General features: G+C 40.8%; 2 protein-coding genes across 3 annotated transcripts in view; both read right to left on the bottom strand.

The window, feature by feature from the left end:
- znf385b (zinc finger protein 385B) overlaps positions 1–16,361 on the bottom strand; it is a 55,117-nt gene extending 38,756 nt beyond the window's left edge. For both annotated transcript variants that reach the window (XM_051403147.1, XM_051403148.1), the window contains exons 1-2: positions 16,094–16,361; positions 5,026–5,099 (exon numbers count right to left, since the gene is read on the bottom strand). In XM_051403147.1, coding sequence (XP_051259107.1) covers positions 5,026–5,053 — 28 coding nt within the window. In that variant the 5' untranslated portion in view covers positions 5,054–5,099; positions 16,094–16,361. The remainder of the gene's footprint in view (positions 1–5,025; positions 5,100–16,093) is intronic.
- An 8,050-nt stretch (positions 16,362–24,411) lies between these two features.
- Positions 24,412–27,301, bottom strand: part of cwc22 (CWC22 spliceosome associated protein homolog) — a 46,329-nt gene continuing 43,439 nt past the window's right edge. Inside the window, exons 39-43 of the mRNA XM_051404326.1 lie at positions 27,024–27,176; positions 26,759–26,886; positions 26,521–26,622; positions 25,943–26,136; positions 24,412–25,208 (exon numbers count right to left, since the gene is read on the bottom strand). Of these exons, the coding sequence (XP_051260286.1) occupies positions 24,637–25,208; positions 25,943–26,136; positions 26,521–26,622; positions 26,759–26,886; positions 27,024–27,176 (1,149 nt within the window). The 3' untranslated portion in view covers positions 24,412–24,636. The remainder of the gene's footprint in view (positions 25,209–25,942; positions 26,137–26,520; positions 26,623–26,758; positions 26,887–27,023; positions 27,177–27,301) is intronic.

Raw genomic sequence — 27,301 nt, 5'->3', positions numbered from 1 at the left:
CACACACACACACACACACACACGCACATTCAGGCAACAATGTGATTCCTGATTGAAGAAAAAAAACAGAAATATTTTCTTCAGTGTCTGTAGCAAAGCAGGTCAGTGCTTCACACAACCTGAAGAATAAAATGCTTCCATCTTTTAAGACTTCAAAGAGACTCAACAGAGTGTAAAGAAACACTGAGTTTCAGTCCCATCTCCAAGTCTTCAGTGTCAATATGTGGTGAAATATAATGTCAGACATTCACTGGCCAAGAAACAGCATGAACTGCATCTTTCTAAGACTACTGTTGACAACTGCATTTTACTTAAACTATGCTGTCTCAGTTTGGATATTTTTGCTAAGTTTTACTGTTTTCATGCATATTTGTCATGCTATAGAACTCAGGGGATCTGTACTGATGGTCTCACCCAACCTCCCTTGGCATAAATAACGGGGTACCACAAGGTTCTGTGGTGGTTCCTTTACTTTTTACACTCTTCAGAAATAATATTATGTCAAGATTACAATTTGTTTTCATACATCTCTGCATAATCTGAAACTTGTACTGAATGCTGACAAAACAAATGTGTACAGAAGATTGCAGACTTCAGAAGATTTTAAAACTGTAAAACTGATTGTATTAAGTGATATCTGTGATGATCTCTAATCCTGTATGTGCTTTCCTTATGTCTCTCTGTGTTCTTTGTATGTTATGTGGTTTGGTTTTGTCGGGCTTTCTTTGTTTTTCTTTCACTCTGCTGTACAAAAGAGATATTCACCTCAATGAGATTACCTGATTTCATAAAGATTTTATATATATAGTCCATCATCTCTCTCAGAGTGTGAATCTCAGACTGTGCCTGGAGGTAGTCATGCTACAACAATAGACCTCTGTGACAAATAAATCCAGAGGCGTTTGGTTCCTGCTCAACCACAAGAGTGCCTAATGTCAAACTATTGAATGTTCTGTAAGGCTAATGTAGGCTAATATAATATAATATAATATATAAAATGTATATGGAGATAAGATGCATCCATGTCACACCTGCTGGTGGATGCACAGACAAGACCAAATATGAAAAAAAATTCTATTCACCCAAAAATTTTTTTTTATTATTTCTACCTCAAAAGTGAAAAATGATAGAAGAAGCAAAACAATTTTACCATAGAAAAATATGAAATCCAATTGAACCACTGGCAGCTCCACTCACCACAATGCACTGACATTAATAATATTTTGCTGTTGTCGCCTTTTATGGCCAAAATGTATGTCAGCTTTACGAGAACTAACGGGCACAATTGCAGTGTGTGTTATTGTTCAGTGGGGTATGAAAGCTTTTATAAGCCATTGTTCAGGTCTGAAGAATGTTTCCAACCCATAGACACATTTTACCATATCTGACATGGGAAATCACTAGACCTGGATTTACCGTCAGATATTTTGTTGCTTGCCCACTGTTTTTGTGGCAGGTGGTAAATGAGGGGTTCATCTAATTGGTCGAAAGGCTCTAAATCCTGCTGGTGTAAAAGATAAAAACAAGAAGATATTGAGTGGGGCACTAATGTATGTTCCTGTTCTCTGAGAGAGACTATACAACACACACGCACACATACACAGTGACCTGAGGGGACGACAGGACAAAGAAACTAATGGAGATGTGAAAAGACAGAGAGAGAGGTCTTAGAGTGGATGTCTCACACCCTGAGGCCAGTAGCTGGTAATGACAGTGGCCAAAGAAACACACACACACACACACACACACACACACACACAAACACACAGAGAGTAAACAGAGCAGTGGCCAGCAGCAGCAGAGATGCTGAAATGAACTACTAGATACAGTTTGATGTTTGTATGTTCGCCCCTGCAGGACTTTGAGATCCTACGATCAGAAGAAACTGGTGAAAACTCAAACCACTGCCTCAAAAACAGCTTATAAATATATATATTAAATATATAAATAAATATTCAAAATCCGACCAATCATTTCCATTTTTCTTACACAGAAATCCAGGTCAAATAAAATTAAACCCCGATTTTAACAAACCATTTCCCCAACAAATACATTACTATCTGACCGTGCTTTGTTTCCTTCTGAAGACATCCACTCAGGCAGAGCTTCCTCCCAGGCTGTGTGTGACCTCCAACAGGCTCCACAAGTTCAAATCTGAGCAAACCATTTTATATCTAACCTAAACTGGAGCAGCTCTGACCTGAAACCACAAACTTAAGACTGGATTTATGTAGCTTGTTGGGAGGAAGAACTGGTTGACAGGCTGAATTCAGGGCAAAAACTTTTACATAAGTTCCATTTTCAAAACAAAGCTGCTCCAAGGTTTTTAAATGATTCTAACATAAATGTACATGTAAGCATATCTCAGAGAAAGCCATAGTTAGCTGGGTCTAAGATGCATGCAACTAGATGAAAACATCCACATTCTGTATAGTTTTATCAATGGTACATTTTATAGATATGTATTAATATATTGTTTGTCTGCCTCATTTGTGATGTTTGGATGACTAGTATCTATGGCATCCCTGATACTGAAGCAAAACACAATCAAAAGAAGAAAACATCTTCATCAATGTGACAACATATGTGAAGCATAACAAAATTCACTGCAAAAACAGGGGACATACTCCAAGGAATGGTGCTGGCATAGTGTCTGAACTGCTTTTGCCAGTTTTTCCAGGATAATCATGTTTTGCAAAAAGCATTTTTCTCACAGATAATCACTGGAAAAGAAGCGTCTGTAAAACATAACAAACATCCTGAAATGACTTTTTACATTATAAGAATTTGAGCCATTCAGCCAAAACAGCTGTATTACAGTATTAGTAAATTATTTAATACCATTCATGTGTGCGGTGATCAGCAGGAAGTCTCTAATGTGCAGGCTGTATGAGCCCAAAAACATAGAAGCCCAGGGATGCCTGGAAAACCTTTTGAGCGTACGCGCCCAATGAGCCACTTTCTTAGAGTAAATCTTCTTAATACATTCATGGTTGTCTACTTTGCCAGCACCAGTGACTGGTAGTCGTGGTATTTGGCTGTCAAATATGTCACTTCATGCCACAACAAACAGACAGCCAGACATAGATATACCAACAGACATTTATAAATATACATTATATTATATTGTACTTACTGCCACATATGTTTGTTTGGTATTTATTCTGTGGTCACATCACGTTACTAATACTAACTTGATTTGATTAAATAATTTGATTACTTATATAGGCTACTGTATGTATATACATATTGCTAAAACTACATTACATTTAGCTATTTCATGATCTATTTTATTAACTATTTCTATTCACATTGTTTTCATAATTTTTTCTTTCTTGATCATAACTGTGCTTTAAAACATGTCAAATGTCATGCCAATAAGACCTATGAATTTAACTCAATGACCGCAGTGTTTTTATGTACCTGGTTGTATCTTCTGATTGGTTGACTGATTGATTTATTTTCTGTGTTTCTGTGGTTGGTTTTGTTTGTATCTTGTTTCTTCAGCATGTTTTGTAATGCTCAAAAAGTCCTTTAAATTTAGGTTTAGGCTTGTCCATGCCCTCAAGAACGAAAAGCCAAATATACATTTTTAGTTTTACTTTTCCCTTCCTAGTAAATTGTGTCCTAAAGAGTATCAGAAATAAAGCCATACAAGCTTCCCAGGACACCAGATCACGTTCATTAACGTTCAGACTGCAGTGAACCTGAAAACCTGCAGGAGGCCGTAACCCGAAGACACTCTGGGGACACATTGCTTTGCATTCACCTAATTGTGCTTCCTCCCTCCTCAAGCCAGTAACCCAGACCTTAAGCCTTAAACATTAGGGCTGCGTATTGGCAAGAATCTCCCAATACAATACGTATCACAATACAGGGGTTACGATTCAATGTATTGCAATATACTGTGATACTGTAAGCAAGGCAATATGTTGCGATTCTTCTAGTCAAATTTTTGGAAAACTGTCATAGTTTATAGAACACACCAGCAAATGCATAACATCTTAATGAAAAAAAGTTTGAGTATGATCAGATGACAATCAGTTTCTGGTCAGGGATTGGTCAGCTGGTCTGACAAGACACCAAAAGGAGTGGCTGGGCTGCTATGGAAACAGCACTAATGTTATTGCATCATTGCATTACTGAAGGCTGGACAGACTATCTGTGGAAACATCAACTTGGACAACACCAATAATGAATGAATCATAAAAACACTCTTTGTGTACTTTTTCTTCACTGGCCAATTTTCATCTTCTTTTCTGTGCCAAGTGCATCTTGGCTGGTTCAGGAAAGGGAGGCTTCCCATCCAAATATTTGTACTAAAACACACAGTCGTGGTTATTATTAGTCCAATAATATCAGCCTAGTGTGAAAAGTACCAGACTTACTGTACCTGCAGCCTTTCATACACAAAATACAGATTTTATTAAGAGTATTGATAACTGTTGTTCCCTCACATCTATTCAGTTCTTTCATTAATCAACAAATTTTAATTATCTGTTGGTGTTATTTCTATCAGTCACATTCAATGACACAGCTGCAGATCTATAATCAGTATTGGAGTCATCAGGCTTCAAAATGTTATTGATATGATAATTACTTCTACGCATTGTAGGGCAGTTAAGATGGTGTCTGTCATGGATGTTTGCAGTCTCCTCAAAATCATACTGAGGTGAGCGAGGATGTCCCATTTGGAAACTACCATCCTCATATTCCCTCTCTGGCATCCTCACTAGGAGGAGCTAAGACACGAGGAGAGCATGCAAATGAGGGAATCAAGGTGCCACATTAGCTAAATGGAAAGCACCAGAGTCAGACAGGTGGAAAGACAGGACTGAAGACAGTCCAGCCTTCTGTCTGTCTGTTTTCTGGTTGTCATGGAAGTGTGTAGTAACACCAAAACTGGTGATGTCACCTTGGTCGGACCACTGGGAAACTATGACACACACACACACACACACACACACACACACACACACACACACACACACACACACAAACATACACAGTTATATTAAAGGTGACCTGCGGTCTCTCTGTTCTCCGTCCACATCCTCACTTTTCTGTCCAGGTGGTTTCTAAAGGGTGTCTGTCCAACACTAAGAAAAAAGAAAAAGAAAAGAAAAAGTAAAACAAACAAAAAGAACTGTTCAACCTTAAATCTTCTTTGTCAAACAGAGCTGGTTCATCTCGCCCTTTGTCAGCAGTGTGTGTGGATTTAATACTCTGTCTCTGCAGGTTTGAAGTTATAATCCTTAAGATTTTCATGAAATCAAACCTCTTCTGATTGATGGTATGCCTTTTTTAAACAATAGCTATTCAGTGTATTTACATTCGGTAACTGCCTAGTAGTTTTCATTGTTAGTGGTGGAGTCCGCCATTCCTGCCCTGGATACAAATTGCCTTCATACAGATGAGAATTTCCTACTGTAACCCGGCTGATGCTAGATTTTTGAAGCCGATATCAATATATGAGATATGATATGATGATGATGAGGATATGGACACATTAATAATATAAACACATAACATTAACAATCTTGATAAAGATCTCTTTTGTATTTGTAATTGTGACCAAGGTGCATACAGAGCAGGCCATTCACAGCTGAAAAATAAACTGGACAAACTCTGTAATGGAGACACTGTTTCTAAATAATCTTAAATCTAGTTTGGCATTTCAGTACTGGAGGTTCTTGCTAGTTATCGGCTGATATACACAAAGATAAGGTTAGATCAGCAATAAACTGATACTGGCCGGTATATTGGTCCAGCAATCTAAATCCAGTATTATAATTTGATCTAATTGATATCAGCTTCACTGTTAATAATACTGCTATATCAGAGGTGTATGAGTTATTGCTAATGCTAACACATCATTTACTACTGCTGTAGCTTCACATGGGGAAACACGGGGTGGTTTTTAATGTGAAGTAGTCACAGGGAATGCAGTGTATTTGACACAGAGTTTAGCACTGACAGTGATCATTCATGAAAAATGTTACAAAACAAGAAAACATTCATTTTCTACATGTTTGACAGGTTTTTAAATAGATAAGGTCGCATTAGATCGTTACAGTAATCACTCATTGAATGTGATTGATTATTATTAACGAATGTTGATCTCACTGTGAACAGAAACAGTCTGATAGAATCAGGGACTTAATTTGGATCATACTCAGAAAGCGATGTAGAGTGTGTTTGTGTGATTCTAATCCTCTCATGTGTACAACTGACATCATGTTGTATAGTTTACATACTGCAGCAGGGATTACACACACACACACACACACACACACATTAGTAGGAGGTACAGCGAGGTTGTTCTGTCTGTCCAACCTTCACTTCAGGACAGTGTGACTTCTGTTCTGTCTTTAAATAGCTGTTCTGCTCCATCAGGACCTGACACTTACTGTTCAAGGTGAAACTCAGCTTTCACACTCAAATCCAAGACTGAACCGTTAGCACCAACTGGTACTGCTAACAGAGGTGCAGACCTGAGGGGCTCGGTCACCTGACACAGCACTGAGCTAATGAACCACCTCACTGTCTGACAACTGCCACTGAACGTAATGACAAAGAGGAGATATAACTGTGTTTCTGTTGCTTTGGTGTTTCAGAGTAGATAGAAATCATTTGACTCCTTAACAAACGTATCAGCATTAATGAAGGAAGTAAGACTCCTTTCTGAGGCTCCTGATATGCTTTTAATGTCTATATGTAGATGTTGCATATTGCAAATTGTTAATGCTGAGAAAATAGTAGAAAAAGCAGCAGCAGTGCTGAACTATGTACAAGGTTCAGACCTGATTCTCGGGGGAATGACCTGCTCTATTCACACATGGGATCAATCGGACATTGCACAGACTTTGTACTATCTGGTAGTAAAATCTGTTTAATGTCCGTCCAGCTGATTTGGACATTTTCATTCACACATAGAGCTTGTCCGGGTAACGTCAGGAAAAGTTCAGGGTTGCAGTGAGTGTGTAAATACTGCTTGAAAAAATTTTCCTCCATTGTTGTTGTGGTCTGTTGTTGTGGTCTGCCGCTGACCTTACTTCCCATTGATTGTTGCCCCTCATCATTCACGTGATTAAATGTGCACTTAAAGGAATTGTTTGACGTTTTGTGAAATGCTCTTATTTGAGTTAGATTACATTGTAGTGACAACACTCCAGTAGGCCGAGAAATAGTCCAGCAGATAAACCCCTCTTAAAAACAACCAACCATTTCGTATTTTAATACTTTGTTTTTTTGTACAGATTACACAAATGAGATATGAAGTGTTAATTAGTGAGCTTTAGAGATACTAGTAGATGCATTTTGTTACCTTTGGACAGAGCAAGGCTAGCTGTTTCCCCCTTCTTTCAGTCTTCATGCTAAGATAAACTAAATGTCTCCTGACTGTAGCTTTATTTAGCATCTTGATGGAGGGCTGATATAGCATATCATGGGACAGGGAAAAAGCCAACAACCAAAATGTCAAAGTAATTAAGTGTGTACTAATTGAAATGTTCAGTAATTACTGAAATGGTACTAAAAAAAAGTAAATTCATTTGGAATTAAAGTGAACGTATGCAACTGATTCTGTTTCCTGCCTGAACAGGAAGCTTCAGACTCACAGAGATAAACCAGATGTTCCTCTATTACAAACTGTCAGGGATTAACACACACACACACAAACACACACATGTAGGTTACCCAGCAGGCTTTGCAGGCCTTGGTGGGACATGATTGGTTGACCCAGAAGGGGATTGTGGGATTGAGATTATAACCCACAGATACATTTGTGTGTGTGTGTGTGTGTGTGTGTGTGTGTGTGTGTGTGTGTGTGTGTGTGTGTGTGTGTGTGTGTGTGTGTCTGTGTCTGTGTGTGTGTGTGTTTATGTCTGTGTGTGTGTGTGTGTTGTAGCTCAGTTAGTATAATCTGTGGTCTAATAATAGAGATTACCACTCGCACTCTTCTGAACGTCTACTGACAGTCGTCTGACTTTGCCCCCCGGGGGTCCCAATTGTGTGGGGTTTTAATAATTATATATATATATATATTATATATATATATATATATATATATATATAATTTGTTACATCACTTTTGAGTTACTCCGTCACATCGCCTGAGATCACGCAATATGATCTACATTTAACGGGCCAAACACACTCAAACAAACTCGCTGTAGTCGCTCGTTGACCAAACTATGGCATTATATTAGTCCAGTTTATTTGACGTGTTTATCAGTAAAGCAGCGACTCATGAGGAGGAGTGTCTCAAGTCATTTGTCAGACAATCTGTTCCTCCTCTGAGTCAGCACTACCAGGGCTAAAGAGCCTCTCCATGGACGCACTAGACGGCATCATTGTGTTGAATTTCATGGATATTGTAAGGAAACGGTTCAGAATCTCCATCTCTGACCAAATGCATGCTGGGATAGACTCCAGCCCCCGATGACCGCAATCATCTTCAGCATGTGTAGTAGATGTATGGATTATTTAGATCAGGTTGTATTTCTCTGCTGGTCTAAAGCTGGTCCGAGTTCTGGAGTTGATTCTCAGACCAAATCAACACCCCCTAAAATCTATCCAAATCTGGCAGCAACATCTGGGCCACAGACGGCTCATATTCGGAGGGTAAACAGCCGAGTGTGCCGACACTAAGCCACAATCAGCCTAAACTTCTCGACCAATTCAGTATTACTCAACATGTTTTTTAAGCCATTTTAGCGCCATGGCTCAAGGCATGGTAATGGCGAGTCTGTCTGTCCACCACTTTGCTCCAGACTGAAATATCTCAGCATTGCCATGACATTTTCCTCGAACATTCACGGTTCCTAGATGACAAATCCTATTGACTTTGGTGACAGCTATCCCCAAAATCGCAGCTTGGCTAGCATGGCAGAGCTAAAGCAGACCAACCTGGGCAAACTGTTTGTATTTAGTGTGTCATCAGCAGGAAAACATAAACATCACAGAGGTTCCAACACTTGACTGGGAATGTTTGGTCTACATTATATACTGTAGTACAAGCTCACTGTTAAACATGGTGAGTACTAACAGTACTCACAGTTGACGTTTAAGACTTGAAGCTGTGGAAAACATTAACCCGTCCCGAAAGATGAGACGACAGCTATGACATCACTTCCTTCTCAACATGCTGACTCATCAAACATTCAAAAGCTACTCCACTCAACTAATGGAAGATGAAACACGAGACAAACACACAGAAACACACACCTTGGTAGGCAGGTGGTTTAAGTTAGGACACCCTCATTCGTAGCTACTCTTAAGGTTTTTTTTAGGTTACAAACTGAAGTTTAAAGCTGAGAGGGACGGAGCATGTAGAGAGTAAAGGTGTGTCTCAGTTTCTATAGAAAGACCAACCATCACCTTCACATAAAGGACACTGAGACTTTGTGTTTGACAAGATTAACTTTACTGTAATTTTCCTGCTGACACACAGAAGCTGTCTGTCTTTCTGTGTGACTGTGAGAGTAATGTCTACACTCAGCAATTCTTTTTGGGGTGGGGCGGTTTTTCTATAAACAGACACATAACCTCCTATAAAATGACAAATTGTCGATATGAGGGGATGGGGGGGGGTTGAAGCAAAATGACTAAAATGCACCCCCCTTGTTTACCTGTCAACCCCCTATTTCATCTCCTAATACTGAGGTCACTAATAGGTGGATCGCAGTCCAGGTCCGGACCCAGATGCCGTCCTATCCCAACCCCGACTTAAAACCAATAAATTATTGAGAATTATTACATTTTATTTAAATTGGTGCAGCTTTTCTAGCCTTTTACGACACTGGTTTAACGGAAAAACTGCATGCGCTTCAAATCATCTCATGTGGGTCATCTCTCAGCCAATCAAATCTGTGCTTTCTGATAAGCATTACGACTCGAGTCAGAGAGTGATATAGACACAAACAGATGAGAGACAACAGTCGGAGAAATAAGGGAGTGAAGTAATTTCACACGGCGAGCTCTAGAAAGAGAAAAGTTAGAGAGAATTCCCTCAAGCAAAAGTTGGGAATATCATAATGTGTGACATACGTTATGAATTTATTGATCTTTTATCAGACTGAGGCTCTCAAATATCAGCAGCCAACTGTGTTTGATACATCCATGCCGCTGCCCATGGTGTTAAAGTAGCAGACAGATTTGTCATTGTTTTTAATTTATTGTATGTTCCATTTACCTGCGCAGGGACTACTGGTGGAAAATAGTAATTTGCTAAAACCCGGTGCAATGCATCTCTCCTTGTTATATACAGGGTTAATGTTTTATTGTGCACTGTCCCTGTTCAAATAAAAGAAATGATAATAATTTTCTCTCAGTCGGGCCCTTCCTTTCATCTTGGATCTATAATATTCTCTAAACTTCAGCTTATATAGCAGGTTACTTAAAACGACCGGTCTTCTCGTCGCTAGGGTGCTCCCTTTGGGCCACCCCCCTCCACCTACGTTAAAAATAAACAAGTCATCTACTGACAGAAACCAGTCAAATATATACATATTGATGAAGTACCTTTAGAGGTGTTGGCAGGTGGATTCTGTTACCTTTGGACAGCAGGTTGTTTCCTCACGTTTCCAGTTTGTAAGAGGCATTTTTGTGTCGTTATAAAGTCTCACCTTTGTTGTTAAATGGCGTCAACAGACAAGAGTTTAGTTTGAACACAGGTGTTCGTGCGTGTGTCCCTATAGTATTGAAAGGACACGGAGAGCAAAACATTTTCCAGCTGTTAGGTCCAAAGGAAGCATTAGAACAGACTTTCCAACTCGCTGATTACACTTTAATTTTGTTTTCTGAACTTGATTTTTGATGCACGTTTTTCAATAGTCGGAAAAGTCAAGCCTCCATCAGTATTTTGAAAGTGACCGAACATTCGTAGATTTTTCCTTTTACATACACACTAACACTGTCATTTCAGTGTAGGCTGAGATCTTTACATAACAACCTGAAAACAACATCATGTCTGCACATCATCTTCAAATTCAGATGGAGTGGACGTGGTCTGACTGTCTGTCTCAAAGGTTACCTCCTCACACAACTTCCTGCAGCCTCCCAACTGATGACACAGTGTGTAAGTGTGTATGTGTGTCAGTGTGACCTTGACAACCTCAGTCTGTGTGTGTGTGTGTGTGTGTGAGAGAGAGTGTGTGTGAGAGAGTGTGTGTGATACCTCAGAGACACAAGGCGCGAGGAAACACTTCATCACTGCTGTCCTATTTACACACACACACTTTCTCTTTCACACAGTCAACTTTTCCTTTATACACACACACTCCTAATATCTCTCTCTCTCTCTCTCTCTCTCTCTCTTTCAGATCACCTTCAGCCCACTAATTGTGCTTTCCATAGTAATCATCCAATCACATTTCATTAATGTCATCACTTCCTCTTTGTCACATGACACGAAATTAATTAAAACTTCCTGAGACAACACAGGGAGCAGGTGCAGACACACACACACACACACACACACACACACACACACACACACACACACACACACACACACACACACACACGGGTAGCTCCATAAATCACAACAGACAGAATGGGAGTAATGAGGTAGCTAGCTGTTAGCGCTCTATGGTAGGCAGCACCTAGCTAGCACAGTTCTCCACACACTGCAGTGCTCTCAGTATTACAGCCAACGTGACAGGAAAACCTCTCGGACGGAAAACACAGTCGTTCCACACTGTTTTCAACACAAGTAGTGTTTATGTGGAGGGTTGGCAACAACGCAACTGCTGATCGAGCACAAAACTGATTTGAGCCGTGAGCCTGAGATTCAACAGAGATACTGATTAATGAGTTCAAGGTTAAATTTGATTTTAGACAATAAGTTTAGGAAAATACACTTTTCTACTTTCTGGCTGAGAGTTAGATGAGAAGACTGACACCACTCTCATGGCTGTCTATCCAATATGAAGCTGGAGCCAGGGAATGCTTAGCTTAGCTTAGCATAAAGACTGGAAACCCTTCTCCCGGCCAAGAAAGTTTTGTAAAGTTTTTGGAGATACAACGTGTTAATAAGTGACCTTTGTGCAGTGGACAGAACCAGGCTAGCTGTTTCCCCCTGCTAAGCTGTAGTTTCATATTTGATGTACAAACATGAGAGTCAATGTTCTCATACAACTGTCAGCAATAAAGCACATTTTCTGACATTTTAAACAATTCCTTGAAGCCCCAAAATGATAAATATGTATTATGTATTGTAGAAATTACGTATATTATTTGTAACGTTGATCATAAATAAATATTGATGTTACATTCATATCTCTGCCCCTTTAACAAAACAACAATAAAGTTGTTACGATGAGCTCATTATACCTGCTGTCAGTCCACTTACACACACACACACACACACACACACACACACACACACACACACACACAAACAGAGCTAGGTTAGATTTAGTACAGAAACAACCGTTTGTGATGCTTCCATGCGTGTGTGTGTGCACTGCAGGTTTCCAAACTAATCTGTCCTGACGTAACAACATGCTGCTCCTCAATCTGCCCACTGCTGGAGTCCTGGCGCACACACACACACACACACACACACACACACACACACACACACACACACACACACAGTGTTTAGTAATGTTGTCATGATCTATAAATAGGTAAAATTGATTTGCGTGGAGGAGAACAAGAGAGAGTGTGTTACAGTATGATAAATCTACCTTTACTGTACAATTGGACAATGCAAACTAACAGGCTGTTAGTGTGGACTTACACACACCTTTAGTGCAGTCTAACAGTTCATTAGTGCATCCTAACAGCCCTTTCGCCAGTCTACCGGCAAGTTAGTACACTCACAGCCAGTTTATATGACCTAACAACTAGTTAGTACAGTCCAACTGCAGGTAAGTGCAGTCTAACTGCAAGTTAGTACTGTCTAACTGCGGGTTAGAGCGGCCTTATTGTGGGTGAGTGCGGTCTGACTGCGGGTTAGTGCGGTCTAACTACGGGTTAGAGCGGTCTAACTGCGGGTTAGAGCGGCCTTATTGTGGGTGAGTGCGGTCTGACTGCGGGTTAGTGCGGTCTAACTACGGGTTAGAGCGGTCTAACTGCGGGTTAGAGCGGCCTTATTGTGGGTGAGTGCGGTCTGACTGCGGGCTAGAGCGGTCTAACTGCGGGTTAGTGCGGTCTAACTGCGGGTTAGAGCGGTCTAACTGCGGGTTAGAACGGTCTGACTGCGGATTAGAGCGGTCTTAATGCGGGTTAGTGGGGTCTAACTGCGGGTTAGGCGGTCTAACTGCGGGTTAGAACGGTCTGACTGCGGATTAGAGCGGTCTTAATGCGGGTTAGTGGGGTCTAACTGCGGGTTAGGACGGTCTCTGCTCTGTCTCTGGGTCTTTCCTCTGATTGGACGTTGAGCTCTGTGTGTGAATGTGTTCTTCCTCAGACTGTCAGCTTCCCTCTTCTGTCTTAAACAGAGGACTTCAGCTTTAATTAAGGTGATTAATGTTAATTAGACTCCCAGAGGCCTGAGACACACAGACTGAAGGTCCAAACATCCAAACAAAGAGTGGCAGGCAGCACCTTAACAGGAGGAAACACAGTGAGAGAAAACCTCTTCTGCTAGGAAAGAAGGAAGGATGGAAGGAAGGAAGGAAGGAAGGAAGGAAGGAAGGACAGAAAGGACAAAAGGATGGAGGTATAGCTCATTTCATATACAACTGCTGAAGAGATAGCAGAACTGAAATCAGTTTCCAGGTCACAAGGGGCAAGTAGGAAAAAATGGAGACAGGGAAGAAAATAAGGAGGTAAAGGTGGAATGGTAGAGGTATGGAAGAGTGGGGGAAATGGAGGCGGGATGAGAGGAAGGAGGTAATGGAGAAGGGTAGAGTTGGTTAAGGAAGTGAGGAAGGAGGTGATAAAGGAGAAAAGGAGAGAGAGGAGGAGGAGGGGAAAAAAGTTTTAAGGTCTGTTTCTGTCCAAGCTGCAGGGGGCACTACAGTCCAGTTGATCAGGTGTCATTATCAGACACACACACACACGCACACACACACACACAAACACACACACACACACACACACACACACACACACACACACACACTCAAAGTCTGGAGCTGTCTGTCTCTTTTTGTCATGAAGATGTTGTTAATTTTCACATAGGTGAAAGTATGACATTGTGTGTGTGTGTGTGTGTGTGTGTGTGTGTGTGTGTGTGTGTGTGTGTGTGTGTGTGTGTGTGTGTATGTGTGTGTGTCTGTCTGTCTGTGTGCATGTGGGTGGGATTATCTGACAATAATGAAGCATGTTCAATACACACATGAGATTATGTCTCTCTCTCTCTCTGTCTGCTCTCTCTTTCAGCTCTGATTATTATATGTTTATTCTGTATTTGATTACATTTTTGTTGTAACTAAAGTGCAGCAAATACAGCTGAGTACAGGTTGCAACTAATGCTTATTTTCATCATCTCTTCCAATTCACTGATCAATCTTTTGGTTAATAACAACAACAGAAAAGAGTGGGAAATGGCCATAACAATTTTTAGAGCCCTTTTTAAATGTGTGGTCATGTCCGATCAATAGTCCAAAACTCAACAATATTAAGTTTACTAGGATTATATCCGACAGGAAAAGAACCATCTAATGTTTTATAAAATACTGGCAGATTAGTTTTATGTCGGTCAACTATTTGAATAACGGACGAATCGTAGCAGCTTCACATGTTGTAAGTACAGAGGAAATGTAACAAAGAATTAACTCAAAGAAACTGATCAAACACATTAGTAAACTGTTTCTGGATTAGTATAAATAACAAAATGTACTTAATAATTAAATGTATTACAGTACATGTATTAAAAGTGAATGTACTGGACGCATCCTTGTTAAATGATTATATATGATAAAATAGATTGTTATTACTGATGCAAGCAGCATTTTTATGTTGCAGCCGATCAAATTTTCAGTCTTTTATATATTGAATGGTTTAATTTACAAGAATGTTTCATAATTCATATTGTGTCCTAATATGCAAAGTAACTACAGCTGTCAGGTAAATGTAATGTGAAACAAAAAGAACAACACTGTGCTTAAGTACAGTAGCCTACGAGTCAGTGTGATTACTGTCCATATGGACAGGTGCAGGAACTGTCAGTCATGGACAGAAAGTATTAAAGTATTAAAACTCAACTGTTTGTTTTTTAAGTTTACAATTTTTGAGAAAGGCCTACTTACAGTTAACCAAAGTATTTCCAATATACTTAAACTGCCACTCCACTGCATTTCAAAGGGAAATAAATACGTTTTACTCCAGGTTTACTTTTGGTTAATTTTCATAATTTTTTTTTCATACAAATTTCACATATAAAACATATAATGGTCTTATAAAATGTGTTTATCATAGATTTAATTACAGCATATTAATTAGTTTATTAGCTAGTGAGCTCTACTTCGACCAACTTCACCAGGGAAATGCTGCTCACTCATACTGCTACTGAGCATTAATTATCGAGTAATATAAAATATTAAAACACTTAAACTGCAGAATGAGTACTTTCACTTCTGACACTTTAAACAGGGAACATTTATTTATAATATTGATGTACTTTAACATGTGTAAAGAATAAAAACTGTAATGCTGGACTTTAAAGGAATATTTTAAGTTACACTCCCTCCACCACTGTTTAGGAACAGTTTAAAGGTTTTTTATTATTATCCGCATTTCCATTTTGTTTTACTGCAGTTCAGAAGGAAACAGACTCAACAGACCTCCGGTTATCTGAAACATTTTATAAGTAGCCTAAACTCACAATATATTTCAGCGAAATTAGACAACAATAAAGAGACACAGGAACAGATAGACACTGTCAGAAGGACACACAGGCGGACATTTAAAAAGTCCGTGTTTCTGACACAAGCAGCCTGAAAGTGATCCGGACAGAAACCCGCGGACAGACGGACAGACAGTGTCCGTGGTTTAATTCCTCTCCTTCTGCTGTTCGCTCTGTTTCATAACCTTCAACTCACCAAGAAAAGAGGAAATAAAGAACAGGAGGAGGAGTAAAAAGAGGGGAAGAGACAGAAGGTGAAGGGAAACAAGAAGGAGGAGGAAGGTGACTTACCGGAGGAGGAGGAGGAGGAGGAAGAGGTGATGGATGGATGAAGAAAGTAGAGTCCTGTGGGTCTGAAGCGCGGAACTCCGCTCACACACACTATCAGTTGCAGATCATCAATCAATAATCAATACCAGACGGGTCAGTGTCTCCTGAGTGCGGGTCTGTGCGGGGTTTCATTGACCAGACACCGGTCCTCCATCCATCAGGTATCCGGACGCTGATCAACTCTGTCGGAGCAGCGGAGAGCCGCGCGCTCTGCGCCGCACCGAGAGCAGAGCAGTGGGACTGCGCATGCGCCGCGCACAAAGAGAGAGAGAGAGAGAGAGAGAGAGAGAGAGAGAGAGAGAGGGGGGAGAAGCTTAAATTGAATCCAATAATAAAAATAAAAAAATTGGATGGATTTTTAAGGAAAAAAATCTGAAACCAGATTGTTACCTGTGTGTGTGTGTGTGTGTGTGTGTGTGTGTGTGTGTGTGTGTGTGTGTGTGTGTGTGTGTGCAGCAGGTTCTGGCTGACTTTTGTCCAGGTTTTGTTGCTGGCAAAAAAACTGATAAAATCTATTTTAAAACTATAAATACTGGCTGCAACACACACACACACACACACACACACCACGCACGCACACACACTTTGTTCTCAGCAGTGTTCAGTATTTTCTCTCTCTGTATTTACTGTCAACTCACCTGTTTATGAAGTCAGGAGGTGTCAAGTTAAAGAATCAGTTCACAGTTTCCTCCAGTCAGATGTTATTTACTGAGAGTTTATAAAAGAAAGTCAATCTGCTTCATCAGTGTGTGGTTTGCGTTCACATCATGTCATACAGTCTGTAATAATTAGCAGCTCAGAAAAAACACTGCACCACAAAATGGTGGTGAAATGACTGCACTAGCATTTACTAAATAAAACCCAGCATTAACACTATTAGACTTGAGTCAGGTCATTCAGTTGTAACTATACTGTTTGTTTGTATCTGGTTGCACTGGTTAACCAATCGCTCCAACTATGTATACAGAGTAAATGTAGCTCATTTACGCTATTTAAAGGATGTGACAGTGGGAGTAACTTTCTTGGAATAACGCGTGAATATTTCCAAGTCGGAATAACAGCAGGTTTTCCTGTTCTTTCCATTCTGCCAACATTGCGTGAATGCAACACCACCCACCATCATCAGATCTTAATTCAGATGTTTCTATGTCCTGATTGGTGCACCAAAGTAGTATATACAGTAAATCTCTATGGTGAAAAAACAAAAGTTTTTTTTACAATATTTCTTATTTTATTAAATATAATTCTCTCTGTTTTGGTAGCTGACATAGTGGCTGGCACTGTGGCTGCGTTGTAAACTGCGTCTGCTAATGGAATTAATGTAAAAATGTAAATGTAAACAGTATGGATACAAATTTTAATTCAGCTAAAGGTTAGCACTGTCAAGTCAGCTTGCTGTTGATCAACAGTGTGAATATGTGTCAAAGTGTATCAAAGTTGAACTCCATGTGATTCCACTGAAAGTGATTTCACCACATAATTTCAGCTGAAACTGCTGGTGTGGCATTAGTAGTCTGACTAGTGCACAGAGGTGAACTGCCAGTTCAAACTGAATCTGAACAGAGAATCAACAAATCATCTCAACTTTTCAGTCAGTTCAAATCATCAGTGTTTAATTTAATGATTCAATCTACCACCAAGAAAGATAAAGTTTCTAGTATTTCTTGACAAATTATGTTAAATTAGTCCACAGATTATACAACAGCCATAGAAAATCCATCTTGGAAGGCGAGCTGTATTTAGTTGGTTGCAACTTCCCCACTAGATGTCACTGAATTGTACACACTGGTCCTTTAAACTGCATGTTAAAAGCTCTGATGCTTAAAGGATACGTTCACAACTATGGTTTAATACTCAGACATCTGTACATAAATTCAGGGGTTCTTCAAAAAATGAAACAAAAAAACATCAAATCAATCTAGCAAATAACACATTATGAAATTAATTGTAGAAAATGCATGTAAATTACAGTATTATTAATAAACTAACACCACTTCAACTTTTTTCTTATATCTGATACTTTATGTGAGATAAATATTGTATATTTGCTTCTGTCCTTTACTGCCTTATCTTTGAATGTTGGATAATGTCCATTTAGGAGAATACTGACTTTATATAAGTGTTCAGGAGTTTGCAGTGTTTTTTTACAGAAAAAGAAAACCTGAAAATCTTCCGTCGCTCTCCTCTCTGGCAGCTGGACAGAACCAAGATTCTGCTGAGAGTGATTTTAGTGAGTAAATAAAACTGAAAGCTTAAAAGTCAAGGGGACAAATATAGGATTTTAAAAAATGATGAGGACAGAACACCTCAGAGAGTATCGCCTCAGAGGTCAGACAGACAGACAGACAGACAGACAGACAGACAGACAGACAGACAGGTAACATCATGTCAGAGAGATGAGACATTCCACACTAGAGCTCTGAGAGAGACTCCCTCTGAAAGGCTTGTCGGCTTCCCAACCAGCCCAAAGCATGATGGGGAACTCTGAGCTGAGCTAGCTCTCTTTAAAAGACCAGTGTGTAGGACTTAGTGGCATCTAGTGGTGAAGTTGCAAATTGCAACTAACTGAACATTGCTCTTGTCTGTATTTGATGACCTGGGAATGACAACAGGCTCTGAAGTGTGCAGGAGAAACTACGGTGGCTGCAAAACATGCAAAAAAACAATTGTCATATATAAAGATGGATGACATGACAGCTCTCCAGAAGTGAAACTGAAGCTTGATCGCCCCCTGGTGGCTGACTGCAGTGTAGGTCATAGGGCCAGCTACTTCCACGTTAGCAGATGGGATATGGGCCAAACAAAAAAGTACATGTCAAATATTTTCCCCCCAAAAATGTATTCTTGTATTTGAGGTAGTTCTTATTAAACCGATGCATCTTCAGATGTTCCTTAAAATCAGTGAAAACACTACCGCCGTCCACAGGGGCCGCCAATAAATCAATACAAACGTTTGTTGTTGCTGCTTTAAACTCACCAGGCGACTCCAAGTTAAAGCTAATGTTGCACTGTAACTGTTGGATGTGTAAAATGTTCAATATTAACTGTATAATGTGATTACATGTCAGTTGGTTTCCGCTGCCTCCTCGTAGACAAACAATCTGTTACCGCAGGATTAATAGCATTTCACTGTCTGATCATATGGAAACTTTGGGATCTATACTAAGGTTTAAAAGATGGTCAAAGTGGAGTCCATTACTCCTCATCTTCTCACTGATCCTCCACAGCTCTCTTACTTTACCCGGTGTTCCCTTTTCCACTTTTCACTTGTTCACTCCTCAATTTCTCACCTCCATCCCCTTCTCTCTCTCTCTCTCTCTCTCTCTCTCTCTCTCTCTCTCTCTCTCTCTCTCTCTCGCTCTCTCTCTCCAAAGAGGCCCTTGCTGTGGTTTCCCAGAGTTCCTTGCAGCTCCCAGGTCCCAGTGGATCTGTTCCTCCATTTGCTGCCACAGCAAACCAATCCAGTTTCTCCACTCCTCTGGACATCCAGCCAATCACAATCCAGCACTGCCACGACCCACTTATACACACACACACACACACACACACACACACACACACACACACACACACAAACACACGCGCATACACACGGGCATTTCCCCCTCTCACCTTGAACATCACATCAAGGTTGTGCAAGGATACAGCAGAGTGTGTGTGAGAGAGAGAGAGAAATAGAGAGAGAGAGGGAGAGAGAGAGAGAGAGAGAGAGAGAGAGAGAGAGAGCTGGGAGCTGGGAGCTGGGAGCTGGAAGGCACTCAAGTAAAACCAGTACAAACACACAGATTTAATAAAAATATATTTCAGTTTGGTGCAAACTTTCTGATCCACTTGGGGAGTAGTGTGTTGATTTAAAATGCTTCTTCCTCAAAGAATACACTGACTTTTTGGGGGAAATACATACTTGCTTTGTTGCTGAGAGTTCGATGAGAAGATCGATACCACTACCAGAAAGCTAAACTGGCTCTGTCCAAAGGTTCGAAAAAAACACCTTCCTGTCCCTGTAAAGCTCACTAATTAACATTTTATATCTCATTTGTTTAGTTTGTACAAACCATGAGGTTGCCAAAGAACTAGCAGACACTCCAGGAAGTCAATGCTCCTGGCCAAGAAACAGTCCAGCACCAAACTCCTTGTCAAACCACGACTTCTTATTCTGACTTTTTGTTTTTTGTACAGATTAAACAATGTGACACACATATATGTTAATTAGTGAGCCTTAGAGGTGCTGCCAGGCAGATTATTATTATTTATTATTTTTACAGAACCAGGCTAGCTGTTCACTTCCATTCCGTCCCAAATCCGTTCCGAACCCGGCAGGTCGTGTTGGGTCCAATAGGGTTCAGGCAGAGAATTAAAGCTCTGCCTCTATGACTATTTTAAGCTGAAGAAAAAGAAAAGCATTTCAGATCACTTGTATGTAAAACTATTAAATTTCAGGAGCGTATAGATATTCAAATGGCTGTTAACAAGTCTAATGGCTTCTGGAGGGGTTTTAGCCAACTATAGACCGATCTCTAACCTCCCCTTCCTCTCTAAGATTCTGGAGAAAGTAGTTGCCAAATAGTTTATTTGAGGATTTTCAGTCAGGATTTAGAGTTCATCACAACACAGAGACAGCTCTGGTTAAAGTTAATAATGACCTTTTGATTGCTTCAGACAATGGACTTGTCTCTGTACTTGTATTATTAGACTTTAGTGCTGCTTTTGACACCATTGACCATAATATTTCTTTACAGAGACTTGAGCATCAAATTGGCATTAAAGGAACTGCACTAAGCTGGTTTAAGTCATATTTATCAGATTGTTCATAGTTTGTACATGTTAACAATGAATCTTCAATAAATACTACAGTTAGTCATGGAGTTCCACAAGGTTCTGTGCTTGGACCAATACTATTTACTTTATATATGCTCCCTTTAGGCAAAATTATTAGGAATCACTCCATTAACTTTCACTGTTATGCAGGTGATACGCAGTTATATCTATCAATCAAGCCCGATGAAATTAATCAATTATCTAAATTACAAACATGTCTTAAGGACATAAAGTCCTGGATGAGCTGCAATTTTCTCTGATAAACCCCGCCCTGTGGGGGCGAGCGTTGTCATCATGGAGGATAGAGTTCGGTCCCAGACTGTGGAGATATGGGATTGCCACTGGTTGCAGAATCTCATCTCTATATGTCTCTGCATTGAGATTGCCTCCATTGATGACAAGCCTCGTTTTTCCAGTGAAAAACACCATCACACTGCCTTCACCAAAAGATGTTATTCTATCGGTGCAGCAATCAGCATAGCATTCTCCGCATCTTCTCCACACTTCGACTGCCGTAGGCAGAATCTGGACTCATCACTGAACATAACATTCCTCCACATGTTCAGGTTCCAGTGCACGTGCTGCCGATACCAGCGCAAACAGGCCTGACGGTGAAGGGCAGTCATGGCAGGACTCCTGGCAGCCCTATGAGACCGGAGATTGGCTGTGTGTAGTCTGTTCCGGATTGTCTGGGCAGAGAGCCGTCTGCCATATCATCCTGCAAACCTTGACTGGAAATCTGTAGAAGACAGCCTACGGCACCTAAGTGCTGACAGGGTGAGGAAATGGTCTTCTTGGGCTGTCGTCTTCTTTGGGACGCCCACTTCGCGGCCTGTCTTTGACACCCCCCGTTATATTGAACCTGGCCTTCAGTTTGGAGATGGTACTAGGGCTCACTCCAAATAATGCCGCAACTTGGTTTTGGGGAACACCAGCTTGAAGTTACCCTATTGCCCCATTAGTTGCCAATCAGGCACCTGATTGGCAGCACCTGGGGGTACCAGAAGTTCAAAACAAGTGTCAATAGCAACAGCAAAATAACCTGTTTGGCAATGGCAGAAAAGATTTGACAAATTTTTCACGGGCGCAACCCACAGACTCAGCGCTGCTGCTCATCCCACAAATGCATGTTCCTTACAAATGGGGCACCATTTCAAAGGGAACTAAACAGGCTTTCCAATGTTATAAGATTTATTGCCAAAAAGCATTGTTATAGCATTGAAATAATCTACCAAACACAACTTTTCTTACTTTTTGTGCTAAGTTTATTTGTTTTAAATGAACTGTCAGCTCTTTTACGTTGGTTGATACTGAAAAAAATCTTTCCACTTTTCATCCAAATATAGCTCGGATACAGCCTATCAGGTCTTTTGACATAAAATTACCAAATCAGTGCAGCAGCATGTTTCACCTCTGAGGATAACACTACCGTCAGTAAATGGTTCCCTGTGGATTTCTGAGGAGGTCGATGGAGGTTCTTCTGGATTGAAGCAGCCCTGAGGAGACCCAGAAGCTCTGTCAAGAAGAAGGAAAACAAAAAGGCTCAGTAGCAGTGACAGGTAATTGTAGGGGAGCTTAGTTATAATAATAATAATAATAATAATAATAATAATATAAAGTAATAGCAGGAAAAAATGTGTCCCAAAAACCAATAAGCTAATGATAAAATAAAGTGTGACTATAATCAGTATAAATACTTATTTGTACTTGTTTTTCTATTACAGCTCAAGCTGATTTGGGAAACATTTACAGGGAAACAGCACATAAGAGAAAAGCTGAGTGAGTCAGATATGTCTGTCAGTATGGAGGATGTTTGCTGCTCACTGTGGAAAGAGGCATTTACCGGTTTATTAAGCTCCTCCTTCCTGGATGTGAAGAGCCCTCAACAGCTGTGACTTTTAGCGTGCAGTGACACTACATGGTGTCAGGCACGAGATAATCTCGATCAGCCGAGGAGAGAGACAGAGGCACAGTTGGCTTCCAGTTGGCCAGTGGAGAAAGCAGGCAGGTACTGTACGACAGGAAAGGTCACACTGTTGTTCCTGTCAGGGATGTGAGAGTCAATGAACTGCAGACATCAGCATATTCTGAGCTGACACCACCAGAGGAGGTTGTTTACTGTAAACAATAATATTTCTTACAACTAGTTTACAGCAAGCTATAGTTCACAGTTTGAAGTGGTACTGCTATTGGCGCTGGGATAAAAACAGGACGAGTTTCAGTGTGTTTACTGAGGCAGCAAATTCTCTACGTGTGTGTTGACAAGAGAGCTGGTTAGGCAGCTCGGTTCCCAAAGTGTTCACACATGTTAAACAGCTGCTTCCACCTGTTCGACCCGGTAGATCAAAATGTTTTTTTTCTTTTGGTTTTTAATGTTTATTTTACTTTTTTGATGATTTATATGAGAATATTGATTCTACATGTCTGTACAGCAGTGACTCTGTCTGTCTGAGGGGTAGGGGCGAAAACAATGTAACATGGCACCCCAGGGGGCATCTCATAGTTTTCTTGCACACAGGGTCACTGTAGAGGGCACTTGATCATGTTTTATCTACTACAGGGGCATTTTTTCCAGCAGAGGTCACTATGCGTCTTGTCAGGAGCTGCCCCAGGCAGTATGACAGTTCAAATACAGATTTATTTTTTTTTACCATTTTTGACTTAACATTATGACTTATGTCTTTTCTTCAATATCGATTTGCAAAAATATGACAAATATATTCTTCACTCCTCTGCCCAGTGTCACTTCAGTGCACATGCAGAGGCCCACACCCAACTCCTATATCAGCCTACACAAGTTTCATGTTTTACCTGAGACCCACATTTTAATGCCTTTGTTCATCTGTGATGTGAAAACATCAGATTTCCACAGAAAAATAAAAAGCGTGCTTGTCAGAGTTGAGTTTCCCCAAGACACACACCCTGGAGCACTGTCAGCCAATGAGTCGCTCACAGTGGACAGCAGTAGAGGAGGCTGTACAGCATCTGGCTCTAAAGTGGTTTAGCTGACCTTACAGGGATCACTGGCACTGAGAGCACTGCCCTCCGTTTCCATTATCCCCTCTGTGTTTCCATCAGTTTTGAGGTTAGTCTTCTCAACTGATGACTGGAGTTGTCAACTTTTAAGGGTCAGCCCTTTTTCAAACATATTCTCCCAGCCAAAAACTGTACGTGCCTATAGCTACAGTAGTTGTAGCAGATATTAATTATGTTATTAATTAATTAAGAGTCAAGCTAGCTGAAAAGGAGATAGAGGTAGTAGCATAAACACATTCAGACTGGATTTATTTCTTTCAGGGAGGTGTTTCACCCCCACCCCAGTAATAATTAAAGCAGTTATTAGGTCTTTTTCAGCAAACATCCTGTAATTTAAATCCCATTCAGAGTGATGACCGACAGCAGCTTCCCATGACTGCAGTGAAGTCAAATATTGAGCCGGAAACAGATGAAACAGAAACTGATTAAAAAACATCTGAAAGTTTTAATTTTTTTTTTCTTTTCACATTTCATCAACAACAAAAATCAATAATAGAAAATACAGATAGACAGATGGAGAGAGAGAGATGGGTCCCAAATCCAAAACACCAGAGAGACAGGATGAGGTAAAGAAGAGGGGGATGACCAAAGGAAAAGATGGAGACTTCACTTGTCATCAGATTATCATCAGGACGGAGGCATGAAGAGTTTTATCTCCTCCTCCTCTCTTCTCTTTCTCTGTTCCTGTCTCTGTTCTCTTTATTCCTCTCTCTATCCCTCGGCTTCTCTTGCTCTCTATCCCTCGGCTTCTCTTGCTCTCTATCCCTCGGCTTCTCTTGCTCTCTCTCCCTCTCTCTCTCTCTCTTCTCCTCAGTCTCCCTTTCTCTTCCTCGCTCTCTCTCCCTCCCTCTGTCCCGGTCTCGGTCTCTGTCCCTCTCTCCGTCTCTTTGTCTGGCTTGAACGTCCATCTTTTGTCTCCTCTCCTCCTCCGGCTCCTTTTCTTGTGATCTATCGTCCCGTCTGCTACGGCGGGCTCCCTCACGTGCACGCTCTCGATCCTCCATCTCACGCGCACGCTCCTCCACCTCACGTACACGGCCTTTCCTGTCCTTCCTTGCCTGCTTCTCGTTGTCGCTGTCATCCTCGCTGTCGTTCTTGCGTCCGGCTCGCTTCTTGTCAGAGGGTTTGTCCTTCTTCTTCTTCTTGACCTTCTCTTTCTTCTTCTTCTTCTCCTCACTTTGTTCTTTTCTCTTCTTCTTTTTCCTGTGTTTGGTGTCCGAATCTGGAGGACAATGGGGAAAATAATCACTCATCTATTAATCCATCACAGCCTCATTCATATGTCAATTACTTTTAATGAGGCAGAAAACTTCAGCTCCTGATGCCACAGAAAATAAACTGTTCAGGACTTCATAACCCAGAATCTTTGAGAAAATAAGGTCACAATCCTTCTAACCAAGACATATTTAAAGTCCAACTAACACATTTAGTCATCCCTTTTTGCAGTCAAAATGAATGTCTTTTCAATGGACCGTTAATTGTTTTTTATTATTTAAAAAGGAAGGAAAAAAGCTCTTTGGGAAAACCTCCTCTTCCTGTCAGCCGGCTGTAGCTTACAGACAGAAATTGGCTGTGTTCAAATTTGACAAATAAATCCAAGAACAGTTTACCCCCTCACTGGCAGATATTACCCACCTATTGCCACTTTAAAATCCCAGCTAAAGACTGGGATGAGATGAAAAGATGGAAGCCTTTACTGTGCTAGTTATTGTTCACTCATTGTGTATCAGCCAATTCTTTATTAAATTGTGAAACTGTGAAATATGATCACAATCTCCCCTTCTGTTTCTGAGTTATGATGTTGAATAATGGCCAAAAACTTGAAGTTGACTTTGACCACCAACCCCCCCCGCAAAGAAATTCCGACGAGACGCTCCTGAGACATTGCAGGACGGACGGCTCAAAAACATGCAATTCAATTTTAGTTGAATTTGAAATAAGTAAATATGGATGTACCTGAGCTGCTGCTGCTGGAGGAGGAGTCCGAGTCTGAGGAGTCTGAATCTGATTCGCTGGATGAGTCTGAGGAGGAGGATTCAGATGAAGAAGAGGAGGAAGAGGAGGACGAGGACGAGTCAGAGGATTCCACTTCCTGGTTCTGAGTCATGATCATCTTGGGAGCGTTCTTCAAATGTTCTCTCAACTCGTCCCTGAGAGAGAGAGAGAGAGAGAGAGAGAGAGAGAGAGAGAGAGAGAGAGAGAGAGAGAGAGAGAGAGAGAGAGAGAAAGAGAAAGAGAGAGAGAGAGAGAGAAGGGGATGGAGGTGAGAAATTGAGGAGTGAACAAGTGAAAAGTGGAAAAGGGAACACAGGGTAAAGTAAGAGAGCTGTGGAGGATCAGTGAGAATTATGTACACACTGATGGTCGTTGCTCATTGTGTGTGTGTGTGTGAATATGAACTCCCCCAAACATTCATGTGAACAGAATTTAACTTTATTTGTATAAAGTTGTAGAAATTCATAGATTAATGCACATGGGTTTGGAATGAGATGTTCAACAATCATATATACTGTGTGTGTGTGGGTGTCCCTTACGTCAGTCCTCCCAGTCCAATAGAGGTGAAAAAGTTGATGGCGAAGCGAGTGTTTCTGGGGTTATCACGAGGAAAAAGACCTTCAAAGAACGGCTGCAGAGTCCTGAAATACACACACACAGTTTGTAACTTAATATGATGTTTCTGTGTTGTTGTCTGATCTTCAGTACTCACAATTGTTGTTTCCCTAGAACATTCATGTTCATATCAAATTATTTGGTGTAGGTGTGTGTTCTTACGGGTCTTTGAGCCTCTGGTTGAGTCTGGGGAGACCCATGTAGGCACAGAGCTCCTGAAAAAGGATCTTCACAAAGATCCTGCTGGACGACGTTGTGGTCTCCTCACTCATCCTGATGGACTCCAACACCTGGTCAAGAGACAAAAGACAGCAGAGAGAAAGAGGGGTACCATTAGTAATGAAGAAAATCTTTGAGAACAATCAGTTTCATGTGTGTTAAAGGATTTAATGTCTGTGTGTGTGTGCGCACGTGCGTCGGTCCTTACACTCCAGGGGACAGAGTCTGTGTAGAGTAGGTGAGCAAACAGCCGAGCCACGTTCCTCAGTTTGTTGGTCTCCAGTCGGTGAATCGTGTCGTACTGCTCTGAAAATATCCCCTCAAAACTTTCCATGTACTCCTTCTTCAGCAGACAGAACCTCTAAACACACAAACACACACACACACAAAGTGTTAACAAATGCTTTCAGTTCTTCCATATGTAGTTTCATGTAGTTCAACAGTATCTCAGATGTGTCAGCTCCAAGGTCCAGATCGGTACAGAAC

Source organism: Dicentrarchus labrax, unplaced genomic scaffold (genome assembly GCF_905237075.1).
Source record: "Dicentrarchus labrax unplaced genomic scaffold, dlabrax2021, whole genome shotgun sequence".
Classification (NCBI taxonomy): domain Eukaryota; kingdom Metazoa; phylum Chordata; class Actinopteri; family Moronidae; genus Dicentrarchus; species Dicentrarchus labrax.
The sequence above is the reverse complement of the archived record's forward strand: the minus strand, read 5'-3'. Positions and strand labels throughout refer to the sequence as shown.